At 38.5% G+C, this 17615-nt stretch overlaps 2 protein-coding genes across 7 annotated transcripts in view; one reads left to right on the plus strand and one right to left on the minus strand.

Moving 5' to 3' along the window:
* Positions 1 to 1305: 1305 nt before the first annotated feature.
* Positions 1306 to 7113, minus strand: LOC127446575 (angio-associated migratory cell protein-like). The gene is made up of 11 exons (XM_051707599.1): positions 6797 to 7113; positions 6559 to 6675; positions 6364 to 6483; positions 6142 to 6281; positions 5924 to 6068; positions 5766 to 5849; positions 5521 to 5636; positions 4885 to 4979; positions 4701 to 4791; positions 4279 to 4433; positions 1306 to 3603 (listed from the first exon to the last, which is right to left on the minus strand). Exons 1-11 carry the CDS (start codon positions 6885 to 6887, stop codon positions 3528 to 3530), a joined length of 1230 nt encoding a protein of 409 aa, XP_051563559.1. The 5' UTR covers positions 6888 to 7113; the 3' UTR covers positions 1306 to 3527.
* Positions 7114 to 10699: 3586 nt separating this feature from the next.
* LOC127445765 (histone deacetylase 4-like) overlaps positions 10700 to 17615 on the plus strand; it is a 48134-nt gene continuing 41218 nt past the window's right edge. For all 6 annotated transcript variants that reach the window (XM_051706060.1, XM_051706065.1, XM_051706062.1 and 3 more), the window contains exons 1-2: positions 10700 to 10799; positions 12852 to 12945. In XM_051706060.1, the coding sequence (XP_051562020.1) occupies positions 12927 to 12945 (19 nt within the window). In that variant the 5' untranslated portion in view covers positions 10700 to 10799; positions 12852 to 12926. The remainder of the gene's footprint in view (positions 10800 to 12851; positions 12946 to 17615) is intronic.

Consider the following 17615-nt stretch of genomic DNA (forward strand, 5'->3'; position numbering starts at 1 on the left):
AGACAGAACTGGTGTAACGGAGTCAGGTTTGTAGGCCTCCTTGCTCGCACACGCTTTTTCAGTTCTGCCCACAATAATCGGATTGAGGTCAGGGCTTTGTGATGGCCGCTCCAATACCTTGACTTTGTTGTCCTTAAGCCATTTTGCCACAACGTTGGAGGTATGCTTGGGGTCATTGTCCATTTGGAAGACCCATTTGTGACCGATCTTTAACTTCCTGTCTGATGTCTTGAGATGTTGCTTCAATATATCCACATAATTTTCCTTCCTCATCATGCCATCTATTTTGTGAAGTGCACCAGTCCCTCCTGCAACAAAGCACCCCCAGAACATGATGCTTCCACCCCCATGCTTCACGGTTGGGATGGTGTTCTTCGGCTTGCAAGCCTCACCCTTTTTCCTCAAAACATAACGATGGTCATTATGGCCAAACAGTTCAGTTTTTGTTTCATCAGACCAGAGGACATTTCTCCAAAAAGTAAGATCTTTGTCCCCGTGTGCACTTGCAAACTGTAGTCTGGCTTTATTATGGCGGTTTTGGAGCAGTGGCTTCTTCCCTGCTGAGCAGCCTTTCAGTTTATGTGGATATAGGACTCATTTTACTGTGGATATAGATACTTGTCTACCTGTTTCCTCCAGCATCTTCACAAGGTCCTTTGCTGTTGTTCTGGGATTGATTTGCACTTTTTGCACCAAACTACGTTTATCTTTAGGAGACAGAATGTGTCTCCTTCCTGAGCGGTATGATGGCTGTGTGGTCCCATGGTGTTTATACTTGTGTACTATTGTTTATACAGATGAACGTGGTACCTTCAGGCATTTAGAAATTGCTCCCAAGGATGAACCAGACTTGTGGAGGTCCACAATTTAATTTATTTTTTCTGAGGTCTTGGATGATTTCTTTTGATTTTCCCATGATGTCAAGCAAAGAGGCACTGAGTTTGAAGGTAGGCGTTAAAATACATCCACAGGTACACCTCCAATTCAGTACACCTCCAATCAGAAGCTAATTGGCTAATTGTCAAATGGCTTGACTTCATTTTCTGGGATTTTCCAAGCTGCTTAAAGGCACAGTTAACTGACTTCAACCTAAGTGTATGTAAACTTCTGACTTATACACTGGCGGCCAAAAGTTTGGAATAATGTACAGATTTTGCTGTTTCGGAAGGAAATTGGTACTTTAATTCATCAAAGTGTCATTCAACTGATCACAAAGTATAGTCAGGACATTACTGATGTAAAAAAACAGCACTATCACTTTTTGAAAAAAGTAATTTTTAATCAAATCTAGACAGCAGTCATCACTCCAACACCTTATCCTTGAGTAATCATGATAAATTGATCATTTGGTACTAGAAAATCACTTGCCATTATATCAAACACAGCTGAAAGATATTTGGTTCATTAAATGAAGCTTAATATTGTCTTTGTGTTTATGAGTTGCCACAGTATGCAATAGACTGGCATGTCTTGAGGTCAATATTAGGTCAAAAATTTCAAAAAAGAAACAGATTTCTCTAGAAACTCATCAATCATTGTTTTGAGGAATGAAGGCTATACAATGCTTGAAATTGCCAAAAAACTGAAGATTTTATACAAAAGTGTACACTAGTCTTCAAAGACAAAGGACAACTGGCTCTAACAAGGACAGAAAGAGATGTGGAAGACCAGATGTACAACTAAACAAGAGGATAAGTACATCAGAGTCTCTAGTTTGAGAAATAGACGCCTCACATGTCCTCAGCTGACAGCTTCATTGAATTCTACCCGCTCAACACCAGTTTCATGTACAACAGTAAAGAGAAGACTCAGGGGTGCAGGCCTTATGGGAAGAATTACAAAGAAAAAGACACTTTTGAAACAGAAAAACAAAAAGAAAAGGTTCGAGTGGGCAAAGAAACACAGACATTGGACAACAGATAATTGGAAAAGAGTGTTCTGGATCTTAACCCCATTGAGCTTTTGTGGGATCAGCTAGACTGTAAGGTGCGTGAGAAGTGCCCGACAAGACAGTCACATCTATGGCAAGTGCTACAGGAAGTGTGGGGTGAAATGTCACCTGAGTATCTGGACAAACTGACCGCTAGAATAACAAGGATCTGTAAAACTGTCATTGCTGCATGTGGAGGATTTTTTGATGAGAACACTTAAGTAGTTTAAGAAGTTCTGAATTTTTTTTTCAAATTATAATAGTAATTTATCGCATTATTAATGTCCTGACTATACATTGTGATCAGTTGAATGCCACTTTGGTGAATAAAAGTACCAATTTCTTTCCATAAGAGCAAAATCTGTACATTATTCCAAACTTCTGGCCGCCAGTGGATATTTGTATATAAAAATACATATATTAGTTCTAGAGGTTGCGTGGAAACCCTTTATATGTTATTGTGTATCCACCGGTGCCGGCACAGTTAAATCCTCTGAATTGAGTTATCTACTCTGCATCTGTTGTTATATCTCTGACCGTAATAGTTTTTTTTTTAAACTTTAGCAATTTGCTCTTCTCTAAAGGTAATTTTAAGATAATTGACTATGGACATCGTATAACTTTCCTGAGGTAAATGTAGGCAACCGTTAGGTCAAAGTTCATTGACTTTGTCTTCTCTCTGTTGAAAAACTGATTTGTCGATTACATTAGATGATCATTCAGCCATTGGCATTGTATCTTTCAACATCCCCTCTGATGTTTATTCATGCATTTCTTTTCTTGCTGTAATTTGAAGGCTGCTGATTGGAGGAGACTCAATGCAGCGCTTCTGTCTGAATGGAAACGCCGCATTAAAGAGAATAAAAACATTTCATTTGAGTTTCATGTTAACATTGACATCATTTGAAAATGGAGACTTTGTTTAATCAAAAAACTCCAGAAAACAAAACAGTCAAATCTTTTTTTTGACAAATCAAATTTTTCAAAAAATGGTGCACTGTGACCTACGACTCATTTTGATTTCATTTTTTATGCACACATAAGAACACTTTTACGCAATTATTAGTGAGAGACGCAGTGTTTCAACATGACATTAATCTACAACAGAATTTATGGCCATCAAAAGCATGACATCATACAATGGTCTTGTCAGTCAAGTGTATGCTGCCGATTTTGTGTCACCGCTGATAATTTACTGTAAGGAAAGAACGCGAAAAGCTGCTTAGAGTTTCTCCTCAAACAAACACAAGACAACACAAACACACAAAGCAAACAGTTCTTCAACAACAGAAGATCTTTAATCTGTCTGGTCAGTTCAACAGTCTGGACACTGAACCTACGAATAAATCCAGTGTTTACTGTAAAGAAAAATGATTAATCACTTGAACAACGTGTTTTTAAAATAGAATATCACATATATCATATGTGTCCCAATTCTACCTGCATGGAGCTTAATGAAGATAAAACAATAATAAGTTTGTCAAGAGTCACACAGTCATTGATGTTAAAAGTGTCAAAGATTGGAAAAGTTGGCCTTATGGAGTTGAAATGTGACTGAAGTCTAATTGGTTTCAGGACGCAGGAGAAGCAGGTCTCTCTATCGGTCGGGTCTCTGCAGACAGAACACTTTGGCTTTATGGTCCCCTCCAGCGGTCACGGCGACTGATGCATCTCTGTGACATGACAGAACAAACACAATAACTACACTGGAACAAAATACCACCTGATGAACGAAAATTTATATTTCCTCGTGTTAGAGGAATGACATATCAAGGTAGACAAGCGTGTGCTCAGACTAATGCTGTTAATCGATTATAATAATAGCAATTATAATTTCATGTTTAAGACACATTTTTAATAAAAACTCCAAAACAGATTCGGAGTTTAAAACTATCCAAGGTGTCAGGATAATGAAAATTGTTTTTCAGAGGACTAGAAATAGAAATTATTTCAGATTGGCTTGTATTTCAGTGTTTGCATTTAAACAAATATTGAAACTTTGTTTTCTGTGCGAGTGACACGAGTAAACAGCACTGTTGCATCAGGTGTCTTTACACGCACATACTGTGTGTAATCAAATGTATAACTGAACGAAAGTGACTCAGATCAAATTTTTAAAAAGTCAACAAGTTGTTGCGGTTCACAGTCATTCAGAAAATAGATCTGTCACATGGGGATTTAAGCCACATTCAGCTGCAGTGTGAAAACATCCAGTGAAGCACCATGAACTAATCAACACTATTAACTAGCACTACTAAACACAATAATTACACATATAATGGAAACATTCATTTTACATCATGCAGTGTCTCTGAGTTTAATTATCATTAACTCTCAATTTAACAGACCTGTTGAGCACAAAGTCCAGAATCTCAGCACCGTGACCGCGGTATTCTGACATCATGTGACCCGATCGAGCGTCCCACAGAGTGACGACACCAGCGAGATTACAGGTGCTGACGACTGCAGACGCTTCCTCCCACTGCATGTGCACAATACCAACCTAACACACACACAGAGAAAAGTGTGAGCTAAAAGTGTGAGACACAGTGAGTCAAGGGTGAAAGAAAAGTGTTTTTGTCGAGCACAATAATAAAGATGTTTGTGCATATGAATGAATTCATGCAGTCCGTCAGTTTGTTTTTCTTTATTATACAGGATAATGTAGAGAGACGGTAATGGGACATGAACCAAACAGGACTCAAAGTCGGTCCCCATGAGCACAACAGCTCCTTATATGTGACTGACACTCTGTAACTTCAGTTCTTACCTCATGTTTACAGCGGTGTCTGACGCTCTGAGAGTTCATGTCATAAATTGCCAGAGTGCCGTCCAGATACGCAACAGCAATTAGAGGCAACCTGAAACATACAGCAAACCAACACTACACCCAAACACCTACTAAACACTTATATCTTGATCAATTATAAAACATTGTACTTTATTTTACTCACACATTGCAAAAGCCCACAGATTCTACTGAATTAGGATTTTGCTCCTCCATAGAGTCTTTAACTTCACTGTTTTCAGTGGAAAATGAGCATAACACCTGAAAAGATCACATGAGAAGCTCTATTATATTTAATGTTTTCTTGAATACTACTCAAATGAGACTCAAACCTCAGATTACACTATTCTACAATATCAAATGTCGAGATATTCCTCCATATACTCCATAACACTGCTGGACACTCTAGATCAGCGGTTCTCAACTTTTGCTTCGAGACCCAGATTGTGTATTTAATGTTTCCTGGGTCGCATTTTCTTTCATCACGCATAGTTTTGTTCATGGTTTTCATGTATAAAGTAGGCTGCAAGAAACGATTATTTTGATAATCTTTGATTATTTCTTCAGTTAATCATATAAATAAATGTTATTTACTGTATTTTATTAATTTACTAAAACACATAAATGAAAGAAATTATGTTTCAAACAAATGCACGTTTCAGATGAGAAGATATTCAAACACGATATTTTCAGTCAAGAAATATCTTGCCCGTGACTCAATCTGAACAAACCTGCAAGATATGAGAAACACTTCCCTTAAATCACCATCACAAAAGCCTCGCTGCAGACACACGCCACTCACCTTCCCTGTGGATGAGTTGATGAGTTTAGCTTGACCATCCACTGACCCAGTCAGAACCAGTGATCCGTCTTTATTACACGCCATCGATGTGAGTGCCCCCTGATGACCATCATGACCTAAACCACACACACATTCAGCCTAAACTTCAAACACCAGCACAAATATCACACAAATACCTGTGCAGGACTTTAAAGCACACAGAGTCGAGTGAGCTTTAAAGTGAGTGAAACACGAGTATAAACTACCTTTGATGACATAAATGGCATTTCCTTGTTTAAGGTCCCACAGACGTAAAGTTCCATCTTCATAGCCTACAATCGCTTTCTTTCCTGTACAAATAACAGACACTTAAAACACAGAACAACAGAAGATTCAACAAATCCAGTATTTCTGTAAGTCTCACCATCAGGGAGAATCTTTCCGCTGGTCGCCTGACAGTTGGGCCCTTGAAATGTCTTACAGTCTCCGCTTGGAATCTTCCACATCCACAGATTTCCATCGGCTGTACCGGCCAGTAAGACCGGAGCACACGGGTGCCACTCCAACCACTGCGAAATAAAACATACATTAAACCCTGATGAAGAGTGAACGCCGAGAGCCATCTACATGTTTCAGACTTACTTCCAGATCTCCGACTTCAAACGACCAGATTTCCGTCTTGTTTTCCACTTTCCAGACTTTAATGAGTCCGCTCATATCTCCAGATGCCACCAGCTTCGAGTCGCAGCTGAACTCAACACACGTGACTGAATCTTTATGACCTGAATCAGGAAACAGATGTTGTTGATCAGAGTGTGAATGTAATAAACTGATTGTGCACATGTTTAATGTGATTTTACACACCGGTGCATTCAAACAGCACGTCACCATCACTCACGCTCCACACAAACGCTCGGTCATCTTCTCCTCCAGTTACTGCAAGACTGTTAGTCACTGGATCCAAACGAACACAAAACACTGAACCTGCAAAGATAATAATGATCCATAAGGTCTCGGGTAAATCAATACTTGCACACAGATGTTTGAGTGTGTTTTCACCGGTGTGTTTGGAGAAAGTGAGTTCACTGTCGTCTTGTTCTGATTCCATCTCATCTTCAGTCTCCCATCTTTTATCTTCAGCAACATCCACATCCTCCAATTCATCAGCAAGATCATCTGAACACACACAGTAAATATCAATGTAAACATCCATAACTGTGATTAAAAGAGCACATTTACAGCAGTTTACAAACACATCATCTGTATGTATGAAGGGTTAATACTGAAAAACACTCACCTGCGGTCTGTTCTGTGTCATTCAGATCAATTACCTCGATTATTTCTTCATCCTCATGCAACTGAAGCGAATCTTCTTCAGAATTCTCCATGACTTTATTAATTTATTATCAATAAATGTCACAGTCCGCTGCTGTTTTGAACTGTAAACACGAGTCAATGTAAAAATATTTTCGTTTAAAACGCTTTTCCGCAATACTCATCTGAACTGAATTCCTGTATTATAGTTAAATTAGGTGAAATTCAGTGTTTAATGAAGAACTATAAGCAACTCTACTGTAACAAGTTTCATGTTTTCCACAATGACGTATAACGCGACAGCCAATCGGATTCTTTTCTCTTCCTCTACGGGCTGCTGTAAAAGGCGGGATTTCCGGTTCCATCTTCTCAGTTGTTCCTGTCTGTGACGCCAGATGGCGCTAAACACACGTGCATTGACTGTCAGCGTGTCCTCTCGTTCTGTGTTGATGAAAAACAATGTTAAGGATTTTGATTAATTAACAAAACAATTGTTTTATGTTTACAGGACCGCCCGCCTCCTCCACGGCGTCAAGTACAATGTTGACGGCACAGGTAAGACTGATCAGCAAAACAAATTTACTGTGTGTGTGTGTGTGTGTGTGTGTGCAGGTTTTGCTATACTTGTGAGGACCAAGTATTGTGAATCAACCTGTTCTGTGAGGACATTTCTGGTTGTGAGGATCTTTTGGGTGGTCCTCACAAGAGAAATAACATACTAAACGATGTTTTATTGAAAATGTAAAAATGCAGAAAGTTTTTTGTGAGGGGTAGGGTTAGGGGTAGGGTTAGGGTTAGGGGATAGAATCTATAGTTCGTACAGTATAAAAATCATTATGTCTATGGAGAGTCCTCATAATGATAGCTAAACCAACGTGTGTGAGTGTCAGTGTCAGTGTCAGTGTGAGTGTGAGTGTGTGTGTGTGGGTGTCATCAATAAATAACCCTTTTCTGTAAATATCTATGATTTCTGTTGAGAGAATATTTGTTCACTAATGAAATGCTAGAATAAAATCTGTTGTCAGGTTTGTGCACTATATAAACTACTGAAATTATAACATCACGCGGCCTGCCTTAAGATAGACTAACCTACACATTTCCTATACATGATCTAACATTTGTCAACACAATTTAATTCCTGCCTTCATACAATCTGTGACATTTTTGTAAGTATTCCAAATCTGTATCTATTAGATGACCAGAATCAGAATGAGCTTTATTGCCAAGCATGTTTACACATACAAGGAATTTGTCTTGGTGACGGAAGCTTCCAGTGTACAAACAATACAACAACAAGACAGAGATAATAATAAAAACAGAATAAAAATAAAAAGCTAATAGAAAATATAAGTAAACAAATACACAATAAGACTAATATATATATACACACACACACACACACACACACGTATGTACAAACACAAATGTGTTATATACAGATGCAAGGGAATGTAATGCAGAATAGGTATGGTATGTTGGATAATATATATAGACTAAACTGTGTATTGCACATAGTTATTGCTCATTGGGGCAGTTTAACTGTTCATGAGATGGATAGCCTGAGGGGAAAAAACTGTTCTTGATCATTATTTATCTCTAGCAGAAGAATTAGATCAGTAATTTTAATATGCTGAGAAGTTTCCTTTCTAATTCATTTAAGACATTAAAAATCCATATTACATCAAACCCAATTCATACTACTTAATGCACAATAACAGAGTGATAAAACATGTTTAATATGTAAGAAAAACAGTTTCACAATGTGTTCTTTTCATGTAAAATGTCAGAAGCAGCCCAGTAGATTACTTGATTATGAAATGCCTCTCACTTAAAGATATTAAATTAGAACTTAAAGACGAGTTATGTAACTATTATACTCTGAGTTTCAAACAGAGAGGTGGAAATCCTGTTACTATGGAAACTACAATCCCAACTAGATTCACCTAAACATCATATGACAGCATAAGGACCGTATAACACTGTGTATATTTATGAGGCAATTTCAGAGAGACCATCATAAGACACTATATAATGATGAATGAAGATATACAGCACATTAAGTTACAAAATTAGTAATTCAGCTTTTTGTAGCCTTTCCGTCTTTTTCTAAGATCATTATACGTAATTTTGGAAATATATTTGTATCCAAGTGAACATTTGATCAGTCTCTTATAAACATTGCAAGACAAAAACAACATGAGGTGTCCAATTCACTCCTGTCTGATTAATCAAATCCTACCATTACTGAAGGTCTGCAAACTACACTATTAATAAATATTCAATACTCTGTTAAATGTTCACAACAAATGAAATTCATGCATTCAATTAAATATCAATGAATGAATGAATCCTTTAGGGTTATTTTTCAAAAATGCATTTAAGCCATTATATATAAGTAGTAGAAATAAAAGCATTTGATTTAAACTGAAGTGTGATATTTATTTAATCCAGACTCATGGTAAGATTTGGAATCAAATAATACCAGTGGATATGCTCCGTTATTTAATTTGTCTGCCAAAAAAGGGAGTGTACTGACAAGTGAAAATGAGAGAAGACTTTCCTTCATGAGTTCACAGCATATTAATGTAATACTCGCGTGCACGCTCAGTTTACTGGAGAAATGCCATTATGAGAATTTAAATGATGTGCCTTTGTTGACATTTTCCTGTTATTGCACAAAAAAAGAGATCTTTTAGCAGAAAACCAATTGTTTCATAAAAACGTGAACAAATTCTGTCTGTGGTTTGTTAGGAGACCGTTAAAATCACACAAGAGAATTATGAGACTAGTGTAAATGTTACAGATATTAGCCTCTAAAATAGGACATTTACTATCATTAGTGAAAACTAGCAACCTTGCAAAAGGCCTCCAGTAATGTGTTTTCAAAAGCATTAGTCTTTCTCTTTCCAGTGTCTTCATCATATTGATCTGATTTGATCTTATTGGCCATGATAAAATCTTTGATTTACATGAGCCGATCTGAGAGAGATCAAACATCAAATGAGACAAAAGAAAAATTCATCTATGATTGTGTCACTATAATATCTTCATATCTGCTGAGATTGAACTAAATGATTCATTTATATAAACATTAAAGGCTCTGAGAAAATAAAACAGACCTCAGACTCTTAATACAAGTATAAAAGTGTTTAATTAAATACAACAGTGTCCTCGAGCTATTTCAGCTGTATAAAGATGAGGCCGATTATGAGATCTGAATCCATGAAGGAAGAAATATTGAGTGACCTTAGAAGTGTACATGCACTTGATGGTGGATAAAGCTGACTGGCACACACTGGCACCACATGAAGTGCCTATTCTTAATTTTTGCTTGTCTGAATGTGATCCCACCTTAAATGAATACATACTGTATAAATGCAATTGTAAACAAAGTCAAATACAATAAAATTAACACAGGCTGTTGAAAAAACACAAGTGGCACAATTGAAGTTTGTAATGTGGGTTTTTCTGATAAAACAGTTTTACACTTGTTCGACAAACAGTGTCATTTTATTTTCAGTACATTTGTGAAGCTGCAGCAACACAGACTTCATAAAACATCCAATAATGATCAATTGATGACAGTAACACTTATGATGTGATTAAACACATGTATGGATGTATTTGGTCATCAGACGAGTGTGTAAATGATTTGAGCTACTCAGCAGCATCTCTCACAAATCAATAATTAATAACCAGATGTTAAAGTAAACAATATTCACATGCATTTCTATAATCAAATTTACATGTTATTTTGATTACCTGATCAATGACGAAATTAATCTGATTTACATGTGACTAATTAAGCTGGAAACGGTAAAGGACGCTGTATCGATCATCATGAATGACGTGATGTTGCACGTGTTTCCTCTTCAATCCCGCCGCACGTGATTCCCGAATCAAAGATCCAGTATGGCGGAATCTGTCAGCTCTCGTTTCAGGAGAATAAACACGACTGTGTGTGATTCTGCATCCGCTGATATACGGTGAGTTTATGAGCAAACAGCATCAGTTAAACATACTGACTGAAATACTCGGAATATGACCGAATGAAAACAGCGGCGGGTTGTTTCTTCTTTAAACATGATGTGATACAGTGTCGCCGCGCGGGAACGGAAGCTTCCGTTCATGATTGAAGACACTTACTGTCACCAGATGTTTCAAACACTTCTCTGAAATAAATGAAGACTTTGTGCGCGTAAATGGTTCTGATGTTACCAGCTTTGACCAGTATAATGTGATTGTTGTGGTGAAATCACTGATGTCCAGTGATGTGCAGATGAGAGTGTTGCTCAGTTCTGTGAATGAACTCGAGGAGGTTTGTGAACACACACATCATGTGTCATGTTTCCAGTGTTAGGGTTACATATGAGAATATGAGTTTCAGGGTGATATACAGATGAAGGAACATCAGCCCACAAATACATTGTCGTTGTAAAAGTGTATTTGTATTGGAAAGAATACAGTACTCCTAGAATAAAAACTAAAGCAATGACAAGAATAAAATTGTGTATGCTGTTATTGATTATCCTGTGACTGTCTTATACCTTTTAACAGCATGCATATTTTTGCTTTTTATTCATATAATTGATGTGTGTGTGTGTGTGTTGTGATCCTCCAGTATGTTCATAACGGGCCTCGAATTTGTTGCTTGTGAACAATGAAAGCCTCCAAGTGAACTTAATGCCCACATGGGTTAATGACCCTCCCTGCTGGTGGAAAACACCCTCTCAGACCAGCCCATCATGTGAGATTGGCACAGATACATGACGGACTTTCACTGAGACCAAAGACCCCCCCCCCCCGTGACGGGACACGAGCTCGACTCGCCACGGACACGATACCCCAATATTTACAATAGTACTAGATTATTATGTACTTTACAAAAAACAAATCTTAACATTTAATCTTGAATATTTGGTTACGTTCATGTCAGGATGACTGTACTTGTACCTTTTAGATGATTACAAACAAGAGTTTATGCCGAAGAAGTTTCATTCATTGACCCTTTCATTAACCTTTTGTTTTCTTTATTGAAAGATCAGAAACCAAAAGTTTGACACTGTTAGTATTTGGATAAACCATCTGCTCGTTGAATAACAAAAGCTAGAAAATCTTTTTATAAATCATCGCAATATAAATGTTGTCTTTATTGCATTCAATTATTCATTCACCAATGAATCACTTTATTCATTTATTGCTGCTATCTACTCTATTTATTTGGATATGTGAAAAAGAAGAATTTCACCGTATATGTGCAAATGTATAATGTGTGATAAATAAAGAAAATTATAAATTATAATTATATTTTGCTCATGAAATTTGCACTCCAGACACACACCATTACACATCTACACTCCGTGTGTGTGTACGCAACTTACTTGGCCAATTAACGTGAATTCTGATACATTTTGAAATCCATGAGCAGGACGTCCAGCCAAGAGAAAAGTGAATTGTCTGAGTGACAGTTTATATCCATAAATCTCACACAGCAGGTGAAATGAAAGGCCAGTGTTTCATTTACATGGATAAAAATGTTTCATGTAAATAAGTGCTGTCTCTTGTGGGAAATTCTCCATTGTGTGTGTGTGTGTGAGCATTAGGCTTTGAATACAGGACATTGGCACTGGTATTGTCTGTTCCACTGGCAGATGTGTTTGTTTGTGTCTCTCCTGATGTAATGCAGTTACAGTCCATATTTCACCAGTGCTGTCTCTATTCTGAGGATTTCAAACAGTCACAAAATCACATCCTCAAACACTGAATAAAGTGCACTCGTCTGCTGGTGGAAGTTGTCATTAAGAAGGGGTTTGTTTGTATTCTACACTTTATGCTGAGACATTGGTGGATGTTTACTAGTATGTTTATGTCACTGTCAATAAAATCCAGTGATGTCACAGATGTTTTGTTTGTTTCTCCAGTCTAGTGTCAGAGGTCACGCTTCATCCTCTGTTATATTCTGCTTGTTAGAAGAGAAAACATTCTGTACATAAAAGATGTTTTAGACATTTTGTTGATGAATCTGTGTTTTCTCACAGCTGTTGTGCGGATTAGTCAAGAGAAGGAAACCGCTGTCTTACTGAAATCCGATTGAAGTTTTGCAGCTGAACATCATGAGTCAAAGTCATTCAGGTACGAGTCTCTGTGTCTATTATAACTTATATTTTCCATTTGTTGTGATTTTTAGTTTTACTTCTGGACGCATGCAGCAACTGTCCGCACACCTGTTAAAAAAAAAAAAAAAAAAAGAAAATGTCTGTTGAAAAACAGAAAAGTATTGTCGGATTAAAAACAGATAAAATGTAAAAAAAACAAAACAAAAAAAACAGTAATTGGCTTTACTATAACATCTATTACTGTAATTCTACAAGAAATCTCCCTATAATTCCATGAAATCTTTTACTTGTAACATATATTAATTTTTAAAATAGTCATACACCTCTAAAACACAGAATAATTCTTTAAAAGAATGATAAAGAAAAGATTAAGTACAGATAATTATTATTGTTATTACAAAAAATACTGTAAATCTAAGACCATTTATATATATATAAAACACAAAATAAATCATGTAATTTTACTTTGCAAAAGCCCAGGTTTAAATGAACTGTCAGGAGTGTTTTTTTTTATTTAATTTTATTCAAATACATTAATAAACTCTCAAATCAATTTTCTTTCTCTAAATGTAGGTCAACTGTACTTTTGCATTGTCATTTTTCATTTAAAAAATATAATCTGCAAAAAACGAATCTTATTGAAGCAGGATAAGATTTGTCTGCATAATACTTTAAAGTCAATGAAATAATGAATTTTTTGCAGCAGTTGCCCAAAAAAAAAAAAAATCTTACATAAAGGTTATGCTATAGAATTAACACTTCACGCCTGTAGCAACATTTTGGAAAATAGTTCGCAAAAACAACATTCAAATTCTTTTGTTCAGTATATTACAAGAACTCATTAGCAACGGCTTTAAATGCTTAAGCATATTTTTCACACAACACTTTTGTTGCTTTTTTTCACTGGTTCATAATTTTTTAAAGCTGACAAACCAATCTCTAAAATGTTTTTGCTCTGGGAACAACAGCTTTTGTTGTCTGCCCCTGAAAAAAAAATACTATGGCCTTTTTGCCTCAACATAATATGAATTAAAACATGATATCAAACACACACACACACGTTTTGTTTTTATATAATTTACATAAGTCTACTTTCCATAGACTTACATGGATTTTAAATGGATCTAATGATCATTTCTATCCCCTAACTCTCACAGAAACCTTTTTGCATTTTTACTTTTTCAATAAAACATAATTTAATATGTTATTTCCCTTGTGAGGACCGCTGGGTGGTCCTCACAATGTAGGTGATCTCAGGTTTTACTATAGTATAAACATGTACGCAAACACACACACACACACTCTCATTGATTTTGTTTTGTTAAGAGAACTTTTCAATCACGTGGAATCACAGTCCATGATTGAATCATGTTCAGCCAAACAGTGTGTGAGTGAGTGTGTGAGTGAGTGAGTTTGTGTGTCACACAAACACACACTCACACAAACACACCGTTTGGCTGAACATGATTCAATCATGGACTGTGATTCCACGTGATTGAAAAGTTCTCTTAACAAAACAAAATCAAATTAAACCCAATAAAACGGACCATGTAAAACTAACTTGAATGAATGGTGTCCATTTAACTTGAATCAGTTATGTTCTTCTACACTTAATCAAATCAATCAAATCACTTTTATTGTCACACAGCCATATACACAAGTGCAATAGTGTGTGAAATTCTTGGGTGCAGTTCCGAGCATCATAGTCGTCGTGACAGTGATGAGACATATACCAGTTTACAATAACATCAAATTAACACAACACAATTTAAACATCTGATATACACATAATTACACACAACACGATATACAAATAATAACATACAATGTACAGTATACAATACACACAATATAGAATACACATTAAACAATAAAAATAGTATAGATAGAATGTACAGTAGGTTGTATTGTACTGTATTGACATTCAGGATGTCGGTTGATAGTTGCCAGTGTGTTGTTAAAAGAGAATATAATATAATAATAATATAATTTATGACAGTCCAGTGTGAGATATAAGAGTAATAAAGTGCAGTGCTGATGTATATTGATCATGAGAGATCAAGAGTTCAGAAGTCTGATTGCTTGGGGGAAGAAGCTGTCATGTAGTCGGCTGGTACGGGTCCTGATGCTGCGATACCGCCTGCCTGATGGTAGCAGTGAGAACAGCCCATGGCTCGGGTGGCTGGAGTCTCTGATGATCCTCCGAGCTTTTTTCACACACCGCCTTGTATATATTTCCTGGAGGGAGGGAAGCTCACCTCCGATGATGTGTCTGGCAGTTTGCACCACACTTTTCAGGGCTTTGCGGTTGTGGGTGGTGCTATTGCCGTACCAGGCAGAGATGCAGCCAGTCAGGATGCTCTCTACAGTGCAGGTGTAGAACCGTGTGAGGATGTGGCGGTTCATTCCAAACTTCCTCAGCCGTCTCATGAAGAAGAGGTGCTGATGAGCCGCCTTCACAACGACTTCAGTGTGGACGGACCATGTGAGTTCCTCAGTGATGTGGACACCCAGGAACTTGAAGCTGCTGACTCTCTCCACTGGTGCTCCATTGATGGTGATTGGACTGTGTTCTCTGTCTTTTCTTCTGAAGTCCACCACAAGCTCCTTTGTCTTACTGACGCTGAGGGAGAGGTTGTGCTCCTGACACCAGTGTGTCAGAGTGTGCACCTCCTCTCTGTAGGCTGTTTCATCATTGTCAGTGATCAGACCTACCACCGTCGTATCATCAGCAAACTTAATGATGGCATTGGAGCTGTGTGTTGCCACACAGTCATGTGTGTACAGGGAATACAGCAGTGGGCTGAGAACACAGCCCTGCGGGGCTCCAGTGTTGAGGGTCAGTGATGAGGAGATGTTGCTGCCTATTCTAACCACCTGGCGTCTGCTTGACAGGAAGTCCAGGATCCAGCTGCACAGGGAGCTGTTTAAGCCCAGAGCCCGGAGTTTCTCATCTAGCTTGGAGGGCACTATGGTGTTGAATGCTGAGCTGTAGTCTACAAACAGCATTCTCACATAAGTGTTCCTTTTCTCCAGGTGGGAGAGAGCAGTGTGTATTGTAGATGCAATGGCATCATCAGTGGAGCGGTTGTTGCGGTAAGCAAACTGCAATGGGTCCAGTGATGGAGGCAGCACAGAGCAGATGTAATCTCTGATTAGTCTTTCACAGCATTTGCTGATGATGGGGGTCAGAGCAACAGGACGCCAGTCATTTAAGCAAGTGATTTTGGATTGCTTTGGTACAGGCACAATGGTGGATGTTTTAAAGCATGTGGGGACTACAGACAAAGATAGGGAAAGGTTGAAAATATCCGTAAAAATACCAGCCAGTTGGTTCGCGCACGCTCTGACGTGGCCCAGAATGCCATCTGGACCCGCGGCTTTATGGATATTCACCCGTCGGAAGGATCGGGTTACATCCGCTACAGAGACGGAGAGTGAACTAACCTCTGTAGCTTCGGCCGCGAGAGCTCTCTCCACAAGGGCGGTGTTATTTCCCTCGAAACAAGCATAAAAAGTATTAAGCTCATCGGGAGAGAGGCAGCGGTGTTCACAGCGGAGTTTTTATTCCCTTTGTAGTCCGTGATTATATTAATTCCCTGCCACATACTTCTAGAATCGGTGGTGTTGAACTGTCCTTCAATCTTGTCCCTGTACTGACGTTTTGCTGCTCTGCGTAACTGGCTTGTTTATGCTCCTCCGCGTTCCTGGAATTAAAAGCAGAGGTCCGTGCATCAAGTGCTGCACAAACATCGCTATTTATCCATGGCTTCTGGTTGGGGTAGATCCGTATTGTTTTGCTCGGAACAACATCCTCTACGCACTTTCTGATGAAACACGTTATGCTATCAGCGTAAACCTCGATGTCGTCATCAGAAGCGGACCGGAACATCTCCCAGTCCGCGTGATCAAAACAGTCTTGTAACGCAGAGTCTGATTGGTCCGACCAGCACTGGATCGTTCTGAGGGTGGGTGCTTCCTGTTTCAGTTTCTGCCTGTAAGCGGGCAGAAGCAGAACGGAAGAGTGGTCCAATTTGCCAAATTGTGGGCGGGGGAGGGATTTGTAGCCATCCCGGAAGGGAGAGTAGCAATGGTCCAAAACCCGGTCCCCTCGTGTGTTGAAACTAATGTGCTGGTGATATTTTGGTGCGACTGATTTGAGATTGGCTTTGTTAAAGTCCCCGGTCACAATGAACGCGGCCTCGGGGTGCGCGGTTTCCTGCTCACTTATACTCCCATACAGTTCCTTGAGTGCCCGGTCTGTGGCGGCTTGTGGGGGGATGTACACAGCAGTGATAATGACCGCTGTGAATTCCCTCGGTAGACAGAATGGTTGACATAGAAGCATAAGAAATTCCAGATCAGGAGAGCAGAAAGACTTGATAGAATGAACGTTCCTCCTGATCACACCAGGATTTGTTGATCATAAAACATACACCACCACCTCTAGTTTTACCTGAGAGGTCTTTCGCTCTGTCCGCTCGGAGCATGGAGAACCCCGCGGGTTCAATGGCTGAGTCTGGAATCTCCGCAGACATCCAAGTTTCCGTAAGGCAGATAACGCAGCAGTCCCTCATCTCTCGTTGGAAAGAGATCCGCACTCTCAGCTCGCAGAGCTTGTTGTCCAGAGACTGAATATTTGCCAGTAGAATAGTGGGTAGCGGGGGTCGATTTGCACGACGTCTT

The sequence above is a fragment of the Myxocyprinus asiaticus genome, chromosome 9 (genome assembly GCF_019703515.2).
Source record: "Myxocyprinus asiaticus isolate MX2 ecotype Aquarium Trade chromosome 9, UBuf_Myxa_2, whole genome shotgun sequence".
Classification (NCBI taxonomy): domain Eukaryota; kingdom Metazoa; phylum Chordata; class Actinopteri; order Cypriniformes; family Catostomidae; genus Myxocyprinus; species Myxocyprinus asiaticus.

Excerpts from the sequence above, each read along its gene's own strand:
- LOC127446575 (XM_051707599.1), bottom strand. The coding sequence starts at position 6,887 with ATGGAGAATTCTGAAGAAGATTCGCTTCAGTTGCATGAGGATGAAGAA. Across the intron at positions 6,676-6,796 it reads TGACACAGAACAGACCGCAG|ATGATCTTGCTGATGAATTG; the intron begins GTGAGTGTTTTT and ends GTGTGTGTTCAG. Across the intron at positions 4,434-4,700 it reads GACACCGCTGTAAACATGAG|GTTGGTATTGTGCACATGCA; the intron begins GTAAGAACTGAA and ends TGTGTGTGTTAG.